Below are 20971 nucleotides of genomic sequence, written 5' to 3'. Positions count from 1 at the left end.
AAATATCCTTCCACCTTAATAATCAATCTCTATCTCCTTTGCTGTGCAAACTTTAAAATCACTAGTACCTTCTAATTATTTATTAACTAACCAAGCAAATATTCATTCGGCTAAGCATTCTAATTTTTTACCGATAAGATTATCAATTTAGATAATAATTAATGATATTATAATATATATTATTAATATCAATTGATACTAATTATAAATACCTATATTATTATTTATCTTTTTAAACTTAGCCAGTTTGGTTTGGACAAGAAGACTACTAGAAAGTAAAAACAAAATTAGGAAGACTTTTGAAACTTAAAATTCAACTCCGAATTTATTTTTTTATTGTTTTACTAAAGCAAGAAAACTTAATATTAAAATCGTAATATGTTACAAGCCATCAAATCAATACAATTTTTATTCATTCCAACGTTTATTAGCTCGGCAGTTTTGCCATAAAAACTCTTAAGTCACCACCATCTTCAATACTTGTTAATAATAGTTAATTAGTTATCAGCAGTTCAACTACACACAGAGTAGCACAAACTTGCATATCCTGACGAGGTTCTGATCCATATAGGCGATGGAGACCTCTCTAATAGTTTTCCAATACAAGAAAACTTATACTCTATTTTTAAAATTCAGAATCTCTTCAAACTCGAGTAGAATTGAGTAAGAAGGCCTGCGATTTTTTCTCATAGTAATACCCGTTACTCATGGAAGCATCAGCCGAGAAGATCATAACTCCATTAACGTCAAACCCATTGTCCTCCAACAATCTCAAAGCCTCAAAGAACCCATCACCCTGAATACCTCTTCCGTTCACCTCATAGCTGGGCAACACTTTCTCCCTATCAAACTGCTTAGCCCTCAACGCAAACGCCTTCAAGTACCCTCCCGGATTCTTGACCTTGTCGGTGTAGAATTGGTAGTTTACATAGTCGATGACAGCGCCGTATTTGCTGAAGAGATCGATGTAGGGCGGAACTGTGGTGTAAAATGGGGCGATTGTGGCCACGGAAATTACGGATTGGTTCTTCAAGAGGGTGATAAGCTGGCCCATGCAGTAGGCGAAGGATGAAGAGTTATGTTTTGGGAAGTTTTCATAGTCTATGTCGATGCCATCGAGATGGTATGTTGTTGCTATGGATTTGAGGGAGGAAAATGCATTGGAAATCCAGGCTTCTGGGTCCTGTGGGTTGTACCTGTTTGCATGCAGAATTAGGTAACAATGTTGACCAATCCAGAAAATATTAATGTTGCGAAGTATTCCAAGTAAATATATACCAGTAGAGAACTTTCTGACCGAGGCTCCACCCAGAGAGGCTGGCGAGGGCTTTGACTTTAGGGTGGCGGGACTTGATGGCTGCGACTGATTCCGGCGAGAGAGTTTCAACCCAGTAGGGCGAGAATTTGCCGTTCTGGTAGTTGCCGGATGAGTCAGCATCAATGGCAAAACTAAGAATGAAATGAAAATCAATGGAGTCATTGATCGGAACTCCCTCAAATGTTACTTCAACTCCGGTGGCTCCGATGTATTCCATCATCACCTTCCCATCTTAATCATTCAAAAAAAATCATTTTGCTGAGTAAATTAAATTAACAAGTAATTAAGATAATTTTATAACCTAGTTCATTTGCAAAGTTGATGAATTATACACATTTTGAGTCGAATTTTTTCAGTCATCAAAAGTATGTAGGTGCAAAATTTTTTGTTATGATTTGTGTGAAAAAGAAAATACCCTCAAGCTCAACCCAATATTAAGAAATTAAACTACACGATTAGAATGAAAAACAACTGATACTGCCTCCTTTAATTTCTACTAACAGTAAAAATAACTTTGAAAATTACCTACCGCAAAACTTCCCATACAAGAGTGCAAGAAGTAGAGCTACAGTGAGAAGGAAATTCCCAACCTTCATTATCTTAATTTCTTGAGACTCAAATGTTTGATCTTTGTTTTGTATATGGTATGTATATATAGAGTTGATTCATTTATAAATAAAGGCAAAGAAAGCCGGTCAAAATTATATAATGTTATCAACTAATTACTAAGCTTGTGTGATGACTAGAGCTATCTGTGTGAGAATTTCAAGGTTTAATATTTAGTGGATGGAAAAGAAACATCATTTGGGCAGTCCATGGCGGAGATTTTGGTGGTGGAAATGCGGCATTCGGTGAATGGATGCTAATGGAACGGTGACAAAAGACCATCTTCGGAGAATTTGATGGTCGTCCAAGTCAAACACACATGCAAAACCTAACACATTGTATTCTTCCTTGAATCTTACAAATTTATGGTTACGAAAATATAAAAATAGTAATATTTAAAGGATAGACTTATCACAATTACCAATATTTCAAAGTTAGTGAAAAAGTCCAAAGTAAATACAACTTGTTTTCATAGTTCTTTTTTTTTTTTTTTATAAATATGATGAAGAATTATGGTTAAAGGGTTTTATAAACTTAAGCAGGAGAAAGAGATTTATGAAGTAGAAGAAGACAGAGGAAATAATAGAGAATCAGATGAAAACGTGTATGTACATGGAGTGTATATATTGAATGTCTTCTGGATGTCTGATTATACAGTTGAAGGGGTATTTATAGGCAAATTTTACTCACCCAAATGATAAATATCACCGAAAGCAATTAGTGACAAGCTTTCAGAATCTTAGCTGGCTGCCAAGGGCAATAAATTCTCACCATTAATGAATTCACGCTTCATTAGGTGGAAAGACACTTGATATGCAACACTTTCACTTAAATTTCTACCATTTATAGATAATTATATTAATTTTATTAAAAAAATCTAATAGAATAAAAATCACAACAAAAAAAATAATTATTTAATATCTTGTAAAAGTGAGACTGAACATGTTTAAATTATTTTATTAAAAACTTTATTAGAAAAGTCTAGTGAGACAAATTCTAGTGAAGAAAAAAAGCGTACAATATGCATTTTATCTAATATATGATAAATTAAAAAAATCTACTCCCCTTGATAAATGCTTCTCCTTATGAATGTTCTCACTCTTTATAGTGAGATTAATTTAATTGCTTATTGAGTCGTCATGTATCGATGTTTTATGTTAACTTTTCAAATGTTGATATCGATAATGTTTTAGTAAACAAATATATAAGATTCTCGCTGCATCGTATTTGTTTGACATTAATCTTTTGGCTCTACTAAAACTCATGAGTATAAAAGAACTTCAATGAAATATGTTTGGTTTTATCTCTTTTAATGTATCCAACTCTAATTTGTGTAATACATGTTTCATTACCTTCATATAATATGGAAGAAGTGTTTGTTATAGAAGGAAGACTGCATTTATTCCAAATGTGATGGATAATAGACCATAACTATATGCATTCTCAACTCGCTTCATGGAGCGCTAGAATCTCTGAATGATTTGAAGATGTTGCAACCAAAATCTATTTGGTGGAGCATCATGGTATCACTATGTCATTATAAGTAAAAACATGTTTCGTTTGTGAGTGGACTTTATGAGGGGTCAAAAAGATACCCAACATTTGTATATCCAACCAAACTAGGATTTTTAAGGGATTTGACAAAATAGAATAATCTCAAATATTTAATTCCACATAAATAATGAAGTATATGCTTGATTCTATTTTAGTGGTGATGGGTTGATGTAAAGCTAAATCAGACCAATAAATTGACTGCAAAATATAATAGAGCTCTAATAAATTGACTATAAAAGATATATTCAGTCCAGTGCATTAGACCAAATATAATAGAGCTCCAATAATATTAAAATAAGGTGTTTCAAGACCAAGTATCTTTTTATATTTTTCTTTAGGACAGAAAGGGTCCCTTTTTATATTAAGAGACCGAATAACTATTAGAGTATTCAAAGAATAAGTCTTATCCATATTAAAACATTTTAACAATTTTTTAATATATATTGATTGATGGATAAATATTTCATTTAAATTGTATTCGATTTGTAAGTCAAGATAATATTTTATTTTTCTCAAATCCTTCATCTCAAATATTTTTTTCATATATTCAGTAATTTTTTAGATCTTTTTAGGAGTCTCAAGTAAATTCATGACATCAATATAAACTGTTATAATATCAAATCTCGATTCTGACCTTTTGATAAAGACATATGGATATATAAGGTCATTCACATAACCCTCTTCTTTCAAGTATTAACTAAGGTGATTATACCATATTCTTTCAGATTATTTTAATCTATACAATGATCTTTTATAATTTAATTGAGTACATGTCTCTTTAATTGATCTTTCTTGCTTTAGGCAATTCAAATCCTTCAAGAAGTTTCATATAAGTATTAATATCTAAATTTTCATACAAATAAGCAGTAACTACATCCATTATACACATATATAGTCCTTTTGAGATTGTTAAGCTAATTAAATATTTAAATATGATTATATCTAAAACAGATGCATATATTTCATAAAAGTCTATACCTAACGTTTGAGAAAAATTTTGGGCTACAAGTCTTGCTTTATATATAGCAATTTTATTTTTCTTATAAATACTCATTTATATCTAAAGGATTGGACGTCTTTAGGTGTTAGGACTACAGTCCCAAACACTTGATGTTTTGCAAATGACTCTAATTCTGTTCAAATTGCTTTTTCCCATTTAGGTTAATTATGTCTTTGTCTACACTCAATCATAGTATGTAGTTTAAAATCATCATCATTCATAATCTCAATAGCTACTGCAAATATGAATACATCATTAATTTGAAACGTTTCATGATTCCACATCTCTCATGCATAAGCATAATTTATAGAGCTTTTATATTCTCATTTTCTTGTATTTCGGGAGTTTGTTTCACTTTAGGGGTTTTAGTATCTTCAAGGATCATAATCTCTTTTGAAGAAATATCAATGGGTGTAGACTCTTCAATTGTTTTAGGATCATCATGATTGATATCTGTTTGATTTTTTACCTTTCTTTTTCAAGGAACAATATCTTTTGACCTAACAAGTTTATCACGCTTCTACCATATAGTAGATTGATCAGTTATGACTTTAATGGACTATTCAATAGTTACATTCATTTTTATAGGTGCTTTGATAGCTGGTATGTGTGATCTTGTCACTTTTGTTGTATTCACAAATGCATCAAGTATTTGGTTGACAATTATTTGTAAATGCACTATTATTTGCATGTCAATTTCACTTTGGGATGTGTAAGGATTTATATGAGACATAGTGGTACATACCAAGTAAGTTCAGATCAAACTTCAGGAGACATTTTTTTCCTTTAACACAATAAAGACATATACAACACAACTAAATATTCTTAGATAGGATTTATGGGGTTGGTAACCAAGAGCCAATTGTAAAGAAGAATATTAATGATAAGAATAAGGCTGCAAGAGAATTAACATTGCAATATGTAATATAGCATATCCCCACATAGAAGTTGGTAATTGAATTCTTAGTAAAAAAATTCGTACAATTACCTGGAATAGTTCATAAGAGGCTCAGCTAATCCATTCTGAGTGTGGATATGTGGAATTAGATGTTCAACATCAATCTTCATAGGCTTGCAATAATCATCAAATGTCTTGAATGTAAATTCACTTGCATTATCTAGTCGTATTGACTTGATCAAAAAATCTGAGAAATGTGTCTTCAATTTGATAATTTGTGTTAACAATTTAAAAAGACAACATTTTGAGTTGGTAATAAACAAATATAGGACCATTGTGTAGATGCATCAATCAAGACCATAAAATAACGAAATGGTCTACTTGGTAGATAAATGGGTCCATATATGTCCCCTTGAATCCTTTGTAGGAATGATAAGGATTCAACTCCAATTTTGAAGTGAGATGGTCTGATTATTATTTGTCTTGTGAACAAGTGGTACAAAATTTTTCATTGGACAAGAAAATCTTGTGATTATTTAGTGTATGTCTATGTGAATTTTTAACAATTCTATGTATCATTGTAGATCTTTAGTGATCTAGACAGTCATGTCAAAGTATAAAGACTTTTAAATTAGAGAACTTATAGTTCGATACTATGTAGGTTTCAATTGTCTTTATAATTGTATAATACAATCTAAATTGTAAAACAGATAATTTTTCTAATATATGTCTTCTTCCAAAGGTAGTATCTGTTATACATAGATATTATTTTCATTCAGAGTTTCAATATGATAACCATTATTTCTTATATATTTAAAACTAAGTAGATTTCTTTTAGATCTACTTGAATATAATACATTATTGATGTTTAATTTGGTCCTATGTTTTAGCAAAATTATGGCTCTTTAGTGTTTACTTTATTTTTAATTACTGATAAAGTTAAGAAGAATTTCTTCTCCTTAAGTATTTTGTATGTTGTTGCCCTATCTACTATACACATGTTTCCATCACCAGTTTTTGAAATTAACGCTTCAATTTTGGAGTTCATTTCCTTTCATTTTAAAATTTACATTAGTTATTACAAAATTTGAAAGGAAGAAATACATAACATAATATACATGATTCCTTAATCTTGAAGAAATTCTAAAATATCAAAATTCTCCAAATCGAAAGGATATGGATTATCAACACAATTCGATTTAATCTTCTTGTTAGTATTTTTGATAGATACTTGGTACAAATCCACCAAATATCTAGGTGTATGACAGATACGCGACCAATGGCCTTTGGAACCCTATATATAACATTTACTTTCATGATTTTGTGGTTGGTTTGTATATCTTTCCTGAGTCTTGTTTTACTTCATCTTTGGTCTATTTATGATGGTGAGATTTTATATTATGACCACCTTTGAATCAAAACTTATTTCATCCTGGACCTTATCTGCACTTACAATAACCACTATTGGTAGTTGTGTTCACTTAAGAGAACAACACAATGCCATTAGGGTGTGTCTGATGGTTTCTCAATAACAATTCATTATTTTGTTCAACCACTAATAAACATGTTATTAATTTAGAATAATTTTTTAAAATTTTTTTCCCTATATTACTACTACAAGAGCATATTTGAGAGATGAAATGTAGAGAAAGTTTTCTCTAACATATTTTTTTCGGTTATTTGTTCCCCAAATAATCTCATTTGGGAGACTATTTTGAACATTGCAGAGTTATATTCACTTTGGTTATTTATGCCATTGGTAGTATCATTGACTTTTGATGATCAAATCTTTTGTTAGGTTTCTCCATAATTCTAGTGGATCTATTATATCCACATATTCTACTCGTAATCTTTTGTGGATATGGTGACGAAGGAAAATAGTAACCTTAGATTTAACTTGTTGGGATGCATTATTTCTTCTTTTATTATTTCTCCAAGTCTCATAGATTATAAATTGAGAACTATGTCCAAGACTTATTCAGTGTAATTTTCTCCATCCAATCAAAAGGCAACATATTGAAGTTTTATAAGGTTTGTCATTTTCACCAACTGCAAGTTGATGAAAGTAATAAAATTAGTGATATGATTAAAAAAATTATGTTAGAACTTTAGGTTCATATTTATCTCATATTCACAAAGCTTTTGATTTTGTAATTAATATTCAAAATATTATAGTATGTAAAATTAAAATAATATTTCAGACTTCAATTTCATACTTATCATAACTTATGCAAACTTCAAGTTACAAATGAAATATAATTATAATAAATACTTTGATAAAACTTGGGACTTCGGTCTCATATATATATTCTTACGATTTTGTAAATTTCAAGTTACAAATCGAATACACTTATTATAATATAAATAAATATTCCAATAATATTTACGATTTCAAGTCTACATTTATGATTTTGTAAATTTCAGGTTATAAATGATATTCATGACTTCGAATTCAGATTCATAATTTTATAAACTTCAGGTTGTAAATTAGATAAAATTATAAGTGAAAAATTAAATAAAAGAATAACAATAATTAAAACATCAATAGTTTGTATTTTACAAGTATAATAATATCATAATTGAGATATCTATATTTGTAATATACAAATAAAATAATGACATAATTGAAATATTATTAATATTGTAATAAATCTGAGTGATCCATATTGACAATGTGTTATAAATATGATGAAAAACTATGATTAAAAGATTTTATAAACATAAGCAGCAGAAGGAGATTAATGAAGTAGAAGAAGGCAAAAGAAATAGTAGGGAATTAGATGAAAACATGTGTGTACACAGAGTGTATATATTGAATGTTTTTTAGATGCCTGATTATACAATTGAAAGGGTATTTATATAGGCAAATTTCACTCACCCAAATGATAAATATCACCCAAAGCAATTAAGTGATAAGCTCTCAGAATCTTAGCTGCTGCCAAGAGCACTAAATGTTCACCATTAATAAACTCACTCCCACTTCATTAGGCAAAAAAACACTTGGATACGTAACATTTTTCAGTTTTTTATTTTAGGCCAAATAACTATTTCCCACCCAAGGTATGCTGCAATCTCAATTTTCCACCCTTTAACTATGGAAATACCGTTTACCTACCCATGACTGGTTAAATTTAACAGAACCCTGACGCTTGAAAATTTTATCTCTTTTTGCCCCCTTAAACTTTAAAAACTAAAATTTCTCCTAGCCAAAGTTTTAAAAAATGACAGTTTCACCCTAGGGTTTCATTTCAAAATCTCCGTCAACATCTCCGGCTCTATTGTCGATGACCTCTCCCTCCTGAAGCATCCTCTCCTTTTGACGATCTCTTTCCTTTCATTTGGATGTCTGATCGACATCGGAGAAGCCTTGGGAAACGAAGAACTTTGTCAGGGAAGACGAAGTTCTTTGTCTTCCCAGACGAAGACAAAGTTTTTCATCTTCCCAGAAAAAGACGAAGCTATCATCTTCGTCTGGGAAGACAATTGTCTTCCCAAAGGTCTTCTGGGAAGACGAAGTTTTTCGTCTCCTAAGGCTTCTTCGATGTCAATTGGGCATTCAAATGGGAGGAAAGAGATCGCTGGAAGGAGAGGATGCTTCGGGAGGGAGAGGTCATCGACAATTGAACCAGAGATATCACCGAAGATTTTGAAATGAAACCCTAGGGTGAAATTGTCATTTTTTAAAATTAGACTGGGGGAAAATTTTAGTTTTTAAAGTTTAGGGGGGCAAAAATAGATTATATTTTAGTTTATTTTTTAATATTATAGAAAAAATAACGATTTTACCCTTACCACCGTTAAATTTAACTGGTCATGGGTGGGTAAACGGTATTTTCATAGTTAAAGGGTGGAAACTTGAGATTGCAACATACTTTAGGTAGGAAATAGTCATTTGGCCTTTATTTTATAACAGTTTTTTCAATATTATATCAAGCATAAATATATATTTTGAAATATTAACAATCTTGAGATACATCAACATATTTAGAATCACATGTCAATTATCATCAAAACAGGCCAACACTTGTTATGTCTAAATTTATTCATTTATTATTTTTGTGCTTTTATAAGTTTATCTTTGAATTTAATAAGTTTGAAAAAAGAAAAGAATTCAAATACATTTTATTTTTAAATAAAAGATACAACAAGTCTCACGAAAATGGATTCTCTCATTAAAAGTCTTCATTATAGGTTTTATTCTGAACATAAATTTTAATATTATATATCAAATTTATTTTGAATATTAATGATCTTCTAAATTTTGAAACCTATTATAGGTTTTTAAAACTGTTTTTGAAATTATAATAGTCAATTCATATGTCATATTGTGTATTAGAGTTTTTTTATTGTATTATACTATAAGATACACATTTTTAAAATAACAATAATAAAATTTTAATTACCACATCAATAACTTGAAAAATATCATAAATATCTTTTGAAATTCTTAAATTTCTCATATACATCTCTTCCACATCATCACTTTTCTTAAAAAATATATCAGTTTGTATCAATATTATAAATTGTATCATAAATTACATATCATATCTTATGATAGACCCACTGAATTGATAATTTTTATATAATTTAGGATATATGTATTATTTATACATATATCATATCGTATCAAATGATGTATATATAAACATATATGGAATACAATACAAATCTAGTTGAATATAATTGGATATTAGTAGAACTAGGGCTTAACCAACCTATTTTACAACTCTAAATTACAACCATATCCAAAGTCAAAACTAGGAAGTGTTGTTGAATTAGGCTGAATAACTATTTTCACCCAAGGTTTGACACAAATCTAACTTTTCATCCATTAATTATAAAAAATCTAAATGCCCATTCAGTTGTTAAATTTCACTATTACTGTCAAGGGTAAACTCGTCATTATAAAATTTTTATTTAAACTCATATTTTAGTATTACCCTAAAGTTTTAAAATGTTTACTTTTATTTTCTAATCTCATATTTTTCAGGTTTAAAAACTGACTTTTCTCTTCCCACGTTTAGGGTTTTAAACCCTCATTTTTTCCCATTACAGTCGCCTTCTCAACTTTCTAAAAATTTTAGTTCACCCATTCTCTGTCTCTCAACTTGCATATCTGATCTTTGATGACCATCCATCATTTTCAACCACCAGCTCTCTCCCTCCCTTCTTCCTTCTCCTTTTTGGCCACTCTTCCTTCCCACTCAAACTGGCTTTGTCAATGACGAAAACTCATAGATAAGTCTTCATCAAACAAAGATTGGTTGCCTTCATTTGAGGCGAAGACAATCAGAGTAGGAAGAAAAAATGACTAACAAGGTGGGAGAGAGAGACTGACGACGGGAGAGAAGAAAAAAGGAAAACCAGGGTGCAATTAAAAGTTTTTGAAATTTTGGGGGGGGGGGGGACGACTGAATGGGAAAAAAGATGAGGCTTTAAAACCCTAGACTTGAAGGGAACAAGTTAGTTTAAACCTGAAAAATATGATGTTAGAGGGCAAAAATAAACATTTGAAAATATTATGGTAATATTAAAGTATGATTTTAAATAAAATTTCTTAATGATGATTTTACCCCTGATAGTAATAGTGAAATTTAACAAATAGGTGAGTATTTGAATTTTTGATAGTTAAGTGATAATAAGTTAGGTTTGCACCAAACCTTAGGTGGGAAATAGTAATTTGGCCATTGAATCAAAAGACCCCATTATAAAACTAAACTTAATAAATGACTCTAATAAGATCTCACTAAATTAACTTTCCTTCTCGAATTATTATGATCTTTGAACCATTGTAGAGCTTTCTTGATTCCTTTCGAGGATTCCATACATTACTGCTATATTTTCATAATAATAGATGACATTAAAAAATCATTACACACATAGTTATAATAAGAAATAACTTTAGAGAAAACTATCTATTATGGATAGTGAATTCCATCCCACAAATTATTTATCTGAGAAAAGACCAGTTATGGAAGCAACAATCCATGCTTTGACCTGTAAATACACATCTTTCACTTAGACAACATTATCTTCTTAAATCTTAATTATTATCTTATGTCCAATGTAACAAATAATAAAATTGCAATTGATAATATTTAACAATAAGGAAATGGGGAAAAGAAATAAGAGAAGAGAAAAACAAGTAGAAATTAGATATCTAATACTTAGGTTTAAATAAGATTCATCATAATTTAGACTCTAACAGTTCTCTTTAAAATTCTTAGAGTATCAGATATTTCTAAGAATCCCTATAATCACGTGTTAAAACATTCTTCCAAAGTCACTAATATCGATTGTGTTACTTTGATTGATAAGGAAAAGTGACAGGAGATCTTTAGAAAGTAATTGCACTATTTAAATAGAGGTATTAGAAAAAGTTAAAAAATGTGTCATAGATAAGACTATTACCATTAGTGATAACTTGTAGGTATATCATTGACAAATTGGTTGAGTTAGTGTTAATGATAGGATAAAAAAATAAGGAATGAAACAAAAGAAGTGAAATAATTTTTTTTTAAAAAAGAAGTAAGACCATGAAGTTGCAATCAAGCAAGAGTTAAAGTTAATGTAACTAAAGGTAGATAAGAATTTTTTTTTCTTAACATTAAGCATGGTGGACTTGGAACGGGAAATAATCTTTCTCGTTTCAAATAAATATAAAGGATATTAAAAAAAAAATACTACTTTTTGGGCCAACCTATATATTTTTACCATACCTTTTTGGCATTAAATAATTATACCACTTTATTAGTTAAATATCAAAACTACCCATATCTTCATCTTTATAACACAAGCAACAGACAATCTTTTCAACATTGAGAAAGCAAAAAATATTTTCAAAGATATTATCGATTATTTATCCTAATCAAGGTTAGTATTGATTTATACCATTTTCTTATGTATTTGTTGGCACAATAGTTTCAAACCAAAGATTGTATACTAAAGTAGTTGATTTACCATAAAATTTAGTAAGTAATGTAGTTAGAAAATTTGTGAAAATGTAACATTTATTCCATATTTTATTTGTTGAATGTTATTATAGGTGTATGTTAAAAGAGTTAGAATACTGATTAGTAGGTCAAATGAGACATGGATATTCATTGAAAACAATGTTTATAGTTTGCTTTTTTGAATGTTGAGAAGAACAAAAATAATGATGGGATATAGGGTATAGGTGAGATCTTGCATTATTTTGAGATCGCCTAGTAGGCAATCTTGCCTACAGCTTGTAGACGATATTGCCTACAACTCGTCTGCTCCTTTTTCAATAGAAATTTTGAATGTTTGTTTGACAAATGTAGGTAGGTAAAAATGGAAAAGGTCGAATTTATTGTTTATTTCAGAGGGAATTAAATTACAGGTGATGATAATATAGTGAAATTTATCAATGGGAAGGAGAGATCGATTTGTATTGACACAAATGTTGATTTCAAAGGATTTGTGAGCAAAATATGCAATCGTTTAAGATTTGATCAGAGTTAGGCCAATGTCCACATATTTATCGCAAGTGATATATTAGTTGGTCTAATTGAGATAGAAGATGATGATGATCTTAAATATGTGATGATGAAAGCAAGAAGTTTACGAGGATTGATAAAACTTTATATTACCCAGACTCCTAATGAAGAAAGAGACAATCAACTAGATGAAAAGGTACATATGCTAGAAAGAAAGGATCACTGCTAAAAAAGAAAAGATCATCGCTCATACGATTGGTAGAACCATAAATTTTCCAAGAGTATGATGTGAATCATAGTGATAGAGATAATGAAGACAATGTGGATGAGGATAATGATGATGATGATGATGATGAATTTCTAGGATTATATGATTATGACGACATGGATTCTGAACTAAATAGGCCGCTATGGCTTCATAGATATGAGAGCATATACAAGTCTTATTCATAATCCTAATTCGTTCTAATGGGTTCTTGAGCTAGCAATGGATGTTGAGAACACTAGTATTAGTAATCGGAAAACACAAAAAGATAATAGTTTAAAGGTAATAAGTTTTTATGATTCAAAAGCTAAATTAACAACTTTATTTGAGAGATACGCTTTGGAGACACATTTCCAATGGAAAGTTATTTATTTTGATAAGAAATGTTATCAAATTAGGTGTGTAGATCATCAATGCAAATGGCGGGCATTAGTCAGAAGGGAAGAGGATGGAGACTACTGGGTGTTACGTTGCATAAATGATATACACAGTTGTCCAAGGGATCAAATATTGCCACATCATAGACAAACAATGCTAAATCATTAAGAACTATCCTTGAATCAATGTTTGTGGTTGATCATATCTATCAACCAAAGGAAATCATCTTTCACATGGCAGATAGGTACAAGATCAAAATTTCATACACACAAGTGTGGTGTGCAAAGACGTATGCTATAAATGTATTCCCAGGATCCCCTGAGGAGTCTTTCATGCTCTTATCTGAGTATTGTCATAATTTTGAGCTAAATAACCTAACAACTTTTACACATATTGATGTTGATACAGAGAATAAGTTTCAATTTTTCTTCATGGCATTAGGTTGTTTGATAAAGGGATTCCAACAATATTGTCATCATGTTATTTGTATTGACGCTTAACATTTGAAGGGAAAGTACCTTGGGTCTCTTTTCATTGTCAATGCAAAAGAAGGCAATAACCAAATTTATCTGCTTGTATTCGATATTGGTCATAAGGAGGGAATGGATACATGGGCCCTATTCTTGAGGTACCTACAAATGTGCATTAGGGATATTCTAAGCTTGACTATTATTTTAGATAAACATCATTCAATAATTACATCAGTAGCAACTGCATTCTTGCATTCTTGCCATGACTTTTGTAACTACTATATAAAAAGCAACATGTGTGCACAGTTCAAAAACACTAAACATATTGAAAAATTATTTTGAAAAACTATAAAGGTGATCACTTGAGGGACTTCAAATCTGTCACGACTAAGATAAACCATGTGAACCCAATAGTAGCTTTGTATTTGAGCAATATTGGTTATGAAAAATTGGAATACCCTCAGGTATGCTTCAGGGGTAATTATGTCTTTTAACCCTATTTTGAGGTATTTCCCATTTTAAGTATATATATATTTTCACATGTATATATGTGTTTTTATAAATAACTATATAGATATATAATTACAAAAAGAAAAAGAAAAAGAAAAAGAGAAAGAGATAAAGTGAAAGAGATAAAGATGTAAATAAAAAAAAAAAAGAAAAGACAAAAACAATAAAAGGAAGCTTCAAGTGTTTTCTATCATCTTCTCCCATAAAACTTCAGCAGCCAGCCCCTTAATGCTTGTTTTCTTCATTTTTTAGAAGGAAAGTGGATGATTTGAAGAGTTTGAAAGGAGAGTAAGGAAAGAAAAGAAGAAGAAACACTTTTGGAGCTTGGTAACCAAAAGATCTCTTTCTTTTTCCCTCTTCCTATGTTTATATATATTGAATTCATGTCATATGAATATGTTAGTATGTTTTGGTGTTGATTTAAGGTGATTTTGGTGATAAAGGAAACAAAACAAGGAGGAGTGAGTCAACTTGCAAAGATTGGCTTGAAACAAGGTAAGGGGTATCATCATTGATATGTTGTATGTTTTAGGCTTTTGGTTCCTTGGATCTATGTTATAAATGATGATTTTGAAGTTGATAAATGTTGTTTTACCATTTGGGGTGTCTATGTGTGTGATTTTGTTGATGGCAGAGAGTTGGATAATATTTATAGTTTTGCCACTAATTTCATCCCATGTTTTGGTTATCTTTTCTGATGAATCATGAGTGTTATTATAGCTTGTTAGAAAGATCTTTGAATCCTCTTTCCAATGATATATAGTTTGTATGAAGTAGAGATCATTTGGACTGTTAAATATTATATGAACCAAAAGGACTATTTTACCAAATAAACAGTGAAGACAGTTTTTGCCACTGATTTCATCCTACGTTTTAACTATCTTATCTAATGATTTATGAATGCTATTATATCTTGTTGGAAAACTCTTTGAATTCTCTTTTTATTGATATATAGCTTATATGAATTGGGGATCATTTAGACTATTAAATATTGTATGAACCACTAGGACTACTTTACCAAATAAACAAAGGAGATAGTTTTTGCCACTGATTTCATCTCACGTTTTGACTGCCTTATCTAATGAATTATGAGTGCTATTATAGCTTGTTGGAAAGCTCTTTGAATCCTCTTTTCAACAATATATAGCTTGTGTAAATTAGAAACTGTTTGGACTATGAAATTATATGAAAAGGAAGGCTACCCTGTCAAATGAATAGGGTTATAAATAGTATTTCATAGTTTTGGAAAGGAAAAGAAAGGAAAAGAAAGGAAAGAAAGGAGAGAAAAAGAAAAGAAGAAGAAAAGCAAGAAAAGAAATTTGGGGCTCAAGATTCAAGGGTCATCCCAAGAGTATGGTCTGGTGAGTTAGAATAGATTTAGATGAAAGCAAAATTAGTAAGATATAAGGCCCGCATGCATGCTATGAACTATGAGAGGGCACTTTACACTACACTGCCTGTAGTAGGACATAGACCCCTAGTAGAGTCCGCTCGCAGTAGAGTAGACTCGTAGTAGAGCTCAATTCAGATTCAGAAATGGTGTAGTAAGAGAAAGGAAGAGAGCTCGAGCTTAGAAAAGTGCCAAATCTCAATAGTCAGCTTTCAAAAAGTATCAAATAAACACCAGATGGGACAAAGTATGACCCAAATAGTCAAGCATGAACTAGATTATACCTTCAATTTCTTATGGGGGTTTATGAGTAAGGTTGAGTCCTGAGAGTGAGTTAGAACGGGAAATGAGATAGTTTACTTAATTCTTTCCCCTTATTGAGTGTTCTTATCTCTCACTTCCTTTTCTTTCATGATTGCAAGTATAGGTGATCGAGGTAGCTGCAAGACAAGGTCAGGTCAGCGTAGGTAGATCCGATTAGAGCAGATTATCTCTGGTTTATATTACATGCATACAGTGGCATGTTCTTATCGACTTTTGACCTTTTTAAGATGATGGTACAACTGTTTATGATTACTTTACGTATTCAGATGCTTTCAAATGAGTTTTCATATGAGTATATATATCTTTTGTTTGCTTTTAGATTTTCAATTTTTTTAGAATAATTTCTAAACACTTTTAGTGATGCGTTCATGTTAAAGTATTTTAAAAGAAAAAAATAAACGCTTCGGATATTAATTCATAACATTTCTCCTTTGATAGGTAATACTTCTAGGGAGGGATGTTACAAAAATAGGCCCACACCTATTTTGGAAGATGACGATATAACATCATGACAACCAATATTGTTGGGTCCTTCAATGTTTTGAAGTTGATTTGATCGTCCATCAAGCCATGCAAAGATACTATCACAAAGAGAAGAAGTCTAACCACAAAACTATAATTGAGCCACACCTGAAATAATTATCCCAATCCAGCTTCTGTTCCCTTTGTGGGGTCATCTTGCTCATCAGGTCGCAGTAAAGGACGCAGATTAGGTGGTCATATCGATGAGGCATCTAATTTGACGAATTAGAATATCATGGTATTTGACATACTTGATTTCTTATGATTTGTTGTTTCTTTTTTGAATTTCATACATCTGAATGTCATTATGAATTATTTTTTTCAATTTATAATAATCACATTTATGCATTTTCTTTTTTTTTTTTTCAGGTTGTTGCTGGCCTGAAGGCATTGTTTAGTTGTGTAGAGGAAACAGTTACTATTTTGTTAATGTATTTTGTTAGTTGTATTTAAGACACTCATGAAATTAAGTAAATGAAGTAAAATAAAATAACATTGTATTTGGAAGGAAATAAAGGAAATGAAATAACATCGACATATGTTAAAAGAAGGAAATGAAATAACATAACATCGACTTTGCATCGTAATGAAGCCATTAATGAAAGCAAGTAAATTAAGTCTGTAACCTTTGCACGTGAACCAATTATTAAGAGAATTCCTCCAGGTCTGCATAAATAACGAAAAGTTTAAATTAATTAACAACTTTCCAAAAAGAAACAACATTATTTGTAAGCAAAAGAGATATTGTTTCTTATTGAATGCCCTTCTTTGGTATATTGACACATGGTTGTGTGTCTCCTTAGTAATTGTGAGTGTGTGGACATGAAGTTGAAGTTGCGATTATGTGCGAGGTACTCAATAAACAAAGACATAAAAATACCACAATCCACTGAACCCGGATCCTATTTTGGCACATCTCATACATACCTAAATTTAATCACTCAGGTTTTATGTGGTGGTGGGATACTTAATCTTGTTTGATAATAATTGCTAGCTAATATAATGTGAGTTAGACACTTATATGGTCCCATAAACCTCTTGAAAATCGTTTTACTCGTGGTATATGATACATAGTCATATACATACAAAGTTTATGAGATCAAATCAAACACACCACATACCTAGTGTTAGTTCTCAAAGTTGATAGGGAATAATACCTAAGATGTAAATGTAGTTATATAATGAAATTAAATTAAATAAGTGAATGTACTAAAAATTAATTTTAACTAATATTCTTTAACCACCTTATCAACTCTACTCCATAGTCAAAAAAATTCATTGGGCGAAGTGGGGGAGATGTCCTCGATTTGATTAATGAAAAACGATGGCTACTCCATAGTTGATCCCATACCACCAAACTTTGTACATATGCCAACAAGTTTATAACAAATTAGGTTGGCAGTGTTGTCTAATTGTTGTTTGGAAATGTTTTACGAAGGCCCCCAAAGAAAGCTTTAACATGTTATATTATAGCAGAAAATAGTTAACATCAACAATTGCATAAATAATAAAAAAAATAAATGAAAACTCTTTTTACCGTGTCTTCAAGCCAATGCCTTACTATCAGCAATGGGGTCCATCATTCACCTTTGGAGAAGGATTCAGTTATATTGCTAGGGCTTGGAAATAGGACATGTTTGAGAGAATTGTTAGGTGTCATTAAGTACCAATTATTGAATGATTTGTTTGCTTGGACCAATATTGTGTTTAAAGGGTTGAACTCTTCCGTTAGCACATTCTTTCGTATCTTGGTCGGTTTTGTGAAAGGACTAATCAATTGTCTGCCTTTTCTCAAAACACAACTAAATATTGATTACTTCGATTGTGTTAGAGTCTTGCTTACGTTTCTCTATGGGGGTTTATCATCATGTGGCATATTAGCTTTAGTGGGACCTCCACTTTCTCATTCACATCAACCTAAGCAAATTAACACATATGTGTCATTGCATATTCACACATATAGAAAAAACACATCTTATTGGAGAGAAAAAACCATAAACCTACACCGATGGTGAGCTCTAAGCACATGACTCCTCAAATGCTTTCATGCGATATAACATGAATGCTTGAAAATCTTGCATCTCACTGCACAATTGTTGTATCTCCCCCCACATCATCCCAACATGTTGGTCAAGTTATTGTTGCATTTAAAGGCTAGTCATGGAAGCTTGTTGGGATAGGAGCTATTGGAGACGATCTTTCGATACACCACTATATGCTACACATGAAATTAGTGTCTAACGAGGTCAACTTATAAGACACTAGAGGTATGATGCCTGAGAGATTAACATATATGGTGGGGACATCCATATGTGTGAGAATGTGCTTGAAATATTGGTGTGAGATCCCCGTGATGTGGACGCCTGCATGAGGGGGGCCTGAATAAGGAAGGGGGATGACATGGGCATATACGGGGTCTACACACCATGAGAAGATGATTGACAAGAAACATGATGTCCCGAAGTAGCATGCAAATTGTTAATCGATTCTATGGACTCCTCATCAGATGACATTGCAGATGACATTTCTCCCGTGAACTCTAACGCCCTAATATACCACTTTGTCTCCTAATCAAGGAGTGTTGGACGCAATCAACTGTAATGAGATCTTGAAACAAACAAAATAAAACTTTATTGTCAGTTAACAAAACATATCATTATATTATATTATATCCGTTAACAAAACTTTATTGTAAGTTCCACTTACTAGAGATGTGTCTATAATTGCTTCAACATCATGCCATGTCGAAAGGAAAAGGGTTTTCCATTTAAGCATCATGGGACATAGTCATTTATGATCACTAGCAAAGTGGCGATAGGTTGCTCACAGTCTTATAAATCCAAAACTGCATTAAAAAAGGATATTAAGTTAATTAGAATTAATGATAACACGTAAGTCGATTATTTGCTAGAATGGTAAAATGTTAGTTACCTAGAATGCAATGGGAAAACCTATAACCGGGTAATTGATAATGGGGGGTGGCCTTATGTATGCGTCATACTTCTGCAGGTAGTACTCATATCTTCAATTTATACCTCGCCACATAGAGTCTATTGTCTTAATGAATGATAACACACCTCATAGATACCGACTAAATGTATCTAGATTGTTGGCGAGATGCAACATTTGATTAGATACCATATTCCTATTATCTGCCCCCAAAAGGAAGGAATACGTTAAATACAAAATGACAAACTTTATGACATTCTTATCATTGTCACCAAAATTTGTTAATCAACTACTCCCTCGATGTCTTGATATTGTAAAGATCTATTAAGTCTTAGGAAGTATTGTAGCATTAATCTAGGAGTTCCTGAGCAATTCATATAGTGTGAAACATCTATGTCATCTCCAAATAAAAAACTAGTGACAAGTGCAAACTCTATTGGCTCGAAATGTACTTTCATTCTGTTTATTTAGAACCATAGTTCTCTATCATGTTGCTTTTGTTTAATTAGGCAGAAAAACACAGCATGTATTAGAATGACACTAAAGTGAGTCTCTCCAAACCCAAAAATGGGCCAAAATAGGTGGTTCAAAATATCTCTCATTGAGTCATTGTCAATTTATAGTTTATGACACCAACAACATTCATCTTCATTTAAACGGTCATTTGCGCAATAAATTTATACGCTTTATAAAACATGTATGCTGCCTCTTGGATATTGATCCGGTGTTCCTACAATACAAATGGAAAACAAGTGAAAGAAAAACAAATACTACAAATTTTCACTGACTAGTGACTTTTCTTTTTTATCTTTATTTTCTTATTTATTTTTTTATCAACATTACTAAAAAAACTAAAAAAATCGAAATTGAATAATTGAATATTAAATAATAAATAAATAATATAAATAGGTAAAAGAAGTCGAAAAACATAAGTAAAAGGATAGGATTACCTACTGAGCGATATCTACGTGGATATCGCCTAGTAGGTGATATCCTATCCAGTATTGCCTAATAAGAGGCGATATTTAGATATCCCTCTATTTTGAAAAACTTTTCTAAATCAACTCCTCAAATCAGCAAAAATCAAATTAAAATTAATTGTCATACACTCAAACTACATATCAACACAACAAAAATCCCCTTTTGTATCTATTTATACACTAACACCAAAAACCAAAATTTATAATACATCAACAAAACTGCAGCAAACGAATCTAAGTAGAAAACATTAACTCACAAAACTCGGCATGTCATTCTTCCTTAATTGGTTAGATTCAGATGACGACGTCAGTGGATGGATCGTTCGATCTCATGGGCATTGGTGGTA

The 20971-nt window shown here is 31.1% G+C and overlaps 1 protein-coding gene across 1 annotated transcript; it reads right to left on the bottom strand.

Annotated features, from left to right (window-relative positions):
• Nucleotides 1-643: 643 nt before the first annotated feature.
• LOC123216638 (chitinase 2-like) lies at nt 644-1541 on the bottom strand. Its single transcript, XM_044637163.1, has 2 exons — nt 1279-1541; nt 644-1196 (listed from the first exon to the last, which is right to left on the bottom strand). Exons 1-2 carry the CDS (start codon nt 1536-1538, stop codon nt 644-646), a joined length of 813 nt encoding a protein of 270 aa, XP_044493098.1. The 5' UTR covers nt 1539-1541.
• Nucleotides 1542-20971: the final 19430 nt, after the last annotated feature.

The sequence above is a fragment of the Mangifera indica genome, chromosome 1 (genome assembly GCF_011075055.1).
Source record: "Mangifera indica cultivar Alphonso chromosome 1, CATAS_Mindica_2.1, whole genome shotgun sequence".
NCBI classification, from domain to species: domain Eukaryota; kingdom Viridiplantae; phylum Streptophyta; class Magnoliopsida; order Sapindales; family Anacardiaceae; genus Mangifera; species Mangifera indica.
Note: the sequence above shows the minus strand (reverse complement) of the source record. Positions and strands in the feature narration are given on the sequence as shown.

What these genes read in the sequence shown, in the direction of transcription:
- LOC123216638 (XM_044637163.1), bottom strand. Translation starts at nt 1,538, where the DNA reads ATGATGGAATACATCGGAGCCACCGGAGTTGAAGTAACATTTGAGGGA. An exon ending in GGTCAGAAAGTTCTCTACTG is followed by an intron (nt 1,197 to 1,278) that starts GTATATATTTAC and finishes GCATGCAAACAG; the next exon opens with GTACAACCCACAGGACCCAG.